Below are 2962 nucleotides of genomic sequence, written 5' to 3'. Positions count from 1 at the left end.
CCTGCTGAAAAGCTCCTTTAGCATCCCTCGTCCTTATGGATTCTGGGATTCTGTCCCTTCTGGTGCATTCACTAACTGCTTACCTAGTGAAGTTGTGGTTTCACCTACTACTTCTACTATGATATAGCTGCTTTTCTCTTTCTTGTCTCGCTAAGTTGATACAGTTGCAGGTGATTTGCAGTCGAGACCCCCAGTTATTTATTGCATGCTTGATCTACATCTGGGCCTCTATTTTACTCCACTTGTCTTTAATGACTCCCTCATCCACAGGCCCTGCCGCCTGGTGCACTTCAACCTTTACCAAAGAGGCCAGCACTTGAAAAAAACAATGGTGCCACCACAGTCTTTAACCCAAGCGTTTTCCACTACCAACAGGCTCTAGCCAACATGCAGTTGCAACAGCCTACATTCATCCCTACAGGTAAGTGTCCCCTTACTTTCCCCAGCATCATAGTTGTCTTTTTTTATGACCTAGTCATTGAGCTAATGAGCAGATTTGTAAGAGTCCTTAGTGAAAGAGTTGTCAGTGTGCAGTTTTTTGTTTAAAATGGATGAAATTTAATGTTTATTGTTGGACTTTCTTTTCCCTTCACCTACTACAATTCAGAGCTTTTCACTTGTGAAGCTCCCTCCTTAGCCTTTTTTGTTTGGTTTGGGTTTTTTTTAGGCGGTGAAATTAAGAAAAATGTTTGCATGTTTCTTGAATTCATATTTTCTGTTTCTCTTCCTTATGGTTTAACTAGTTAATCCCAAATTAATTCTTTGACTCTTGCATAGCACTCCTACGGACTCATGTTAAACTGTCTTGCGGACCTCTGTGCCTGCTTGCTTGAAGCTGCAGGTACCTGAGCTTCTATCTCAGTGACCTACATATTCCAGCAGCTATGATGTTTGCAGAGGGAACGGTTCATCTTTAATAAATACAAATTACATAATCCTCTGTGAAGGCATATATTTCCCTCTTGCTTGTCTTTTGACCAAGATGATAGCCTAAGCTTTTTAAAAGCAATTTAACTCCCAGATTTTATTGTACCTTTAACGTCTCAGAGTAAAATTGAAAGATGCAGTGTGGTAATTCATATAGGACTCGAAATATTGATGTGGCAGATGTGGGTGCTGACTAGCCAGTTAACCTCTATTCATTGCAGCCAGATGAAGAACAAAACTTGTTTAGAGTATTAAGTGTTAGTCGTGGCTGTATTATCCCAAGCTGATAGCTCGTTTTTAATATCTTTATTATCATTGCAGAGCATTGTAACAAAATTAATGCCCAATGTTTTTAATGTTTAAAGCTGTATTCACTTGCCAGATGATAGTTACAAAATACACAGTGTTTCTCTGACCTGGCCCCTCAAGGTGAACACACAGGGGATCTGGACCTTGGCCTTGCTGTTCCTTGGGGCCAGGGGAAAAACTTTAGAGGCAGCCCTACACTGAGACCAAACTGTCTCAGGTGTGAGCATGGGTCCTGGGACCTAAACCCGGTGTTTGTGTGGCCTTTCTGTTATGAGAGCACTCGGGGACACTCAGAACTCAGCAGCTGCCAAGATGTTTTTCCAGGGAAGCAGAGTCTTCATGGAGAGACAGAGGGATGGACTTGAGTAGTAGCATCCCCCCTTGTGCTCTGCAAAGTGCTTTTGGAGGGGATGGGCTGAACTGGCCTTACCACAGCTCTGTTAAGTGCCAAGTGAAATACTTGTTCAGGAAACACTGATGCCTTTGAGAATGCCAAGTCCCCCAGCTGGCTCCATGCTCCTCGTCCTCGAGGTCGCAGTTGCCCAGGTTGACGTAAGGACACGCATCCCTGGTGCGAGCACCGGAAATTGGCTCTTGCGCGGCACTCGCTGTGCTCTTGGGCCCTGTCTCATGGCAGTGAAATTACGTGCAGGGCTGATGCACAACAGGTCTGTTTGCTGGCACGTGCTCTCATGTGAGGACATTAATGCTGGGTAGAGCAGCAAATTTCCAGTCAGAGGATGGATCTGTGATGAATTTGTCTTAGGCATTTTCCCTTGTGCAGCAGACTGCAGATCTGGTTTTGGCCTTTGCAGTGCTCTGGGAAGCAAAGCAGAGGAGTGGCACGTAGCAGCTCACACCATGGGGAGGGGAAGGGAGATGGTGGTTTTCTTAGTTTCTCCTGTTCAGTTACTGAGAGATCAGCTTCATGAATTGCCATGGTGGGGAGGGGGAAATAGCATCATCACTACATTTATTTCAAGTCCAGAAAACAACTGCCTCTTTCAGCGTGAACTAGAGACTTTGAATCCCAGTCCCTGCTTGCAGGATTAAATTGCTTTTGGAAAGTCAGTTTTAACATGAGTATTATATTCCTCTAAGGGCAGGGTTTTTTTCTGCTGACATGATCAGAAAGAAATCAACATACTTGAAAACCAAAAAAAACCCCAAAACAACCCTGATTTCTAATACAGATCATATAATGTAATACCAAAGTGGGAGAAGAAATATGTTTTCTACTACCCAAGAATTCAAGAATTAATTTGGTTTGCAATGATCTCTTAAAACTGAATTTAAACTATTTATATACCAATACGCAGAATCTGTTTGCATGTGCTTAAATACTGAATGCTGCAAAGAGAATACCTGCTTTTTAGTTAAAGTGATTTCTAACACTGAAGCTTCACTAATGAAATATCCCTTTTGTTCATCTTTCCACGCTTCAATGCATGGTGTGCAGGGTCAGTTCTGTGCATGACACCCACTGCAAGCGTTGGTAGGTTTTTCTACACAAACTTCTCAACTTTTCCTAATCTGAAAGAAACAGCAACTTAGTATGCATCAGTGAGAACCTGGGTGGCTGAGTGGTGTGATTGTCTATCTGCTGTCTTCTTTGAGGCTTAAATGGTTGTATCCCTTTTAATTTCTGTGCAGTGCAGTGTTTCGTGTGACTAATAGAAGAATCCAAGGTGATGTGTTCCCACCCTATTCAGTTCTGCTGCAGGGA

General features: G+C 43.0%; 1 protein-coding gene across 1 annotated transcript in view; it reads left to right on the top strand.

The window, feature by feature from the left end:
• The window catches only part of LOC103768969 (muscleblind-like protein 3), a gene marked incomplete at its 3' end in the record, with an annotated part of 48506 nt that extends 45775 nt beyond the window's left edge, over positions 1-2731 (top strand). Inside the window, exons 5-6 of the mRNA XM_008936136.1 lie at positions 271-421; positions 2696-2731. Of these exons, the coding sequence (XP_008934384.1) occupies positions 271-421; positions 2696-2731 (187 nt within the window). The remainder of the gene's footprint in view (positions 1-270; positions 422-2695) is intronic.
• Positions 2732-2962: the final 231 nt, after the last annotated feature.

This window comes from Merops nubicus, unplaced genomic scaffold (genome assembly GCF_000691845.1).
Source record: "Merops nubicus isolate BGI_N331 unplaced genomic scaffold, ASM69184v1 scaffold12262, whole genome shotgun sequence".
In the NCBI taxonomy this organism is placed as follows: Eukaryota; Metazoa; Chordata; class Aves; order Coraciiformes; family Meropidae; genus Merops; species Merops nubicus.
This window is presented reverse-complemented; position numbering and strand designations above follow the sequence as displayed.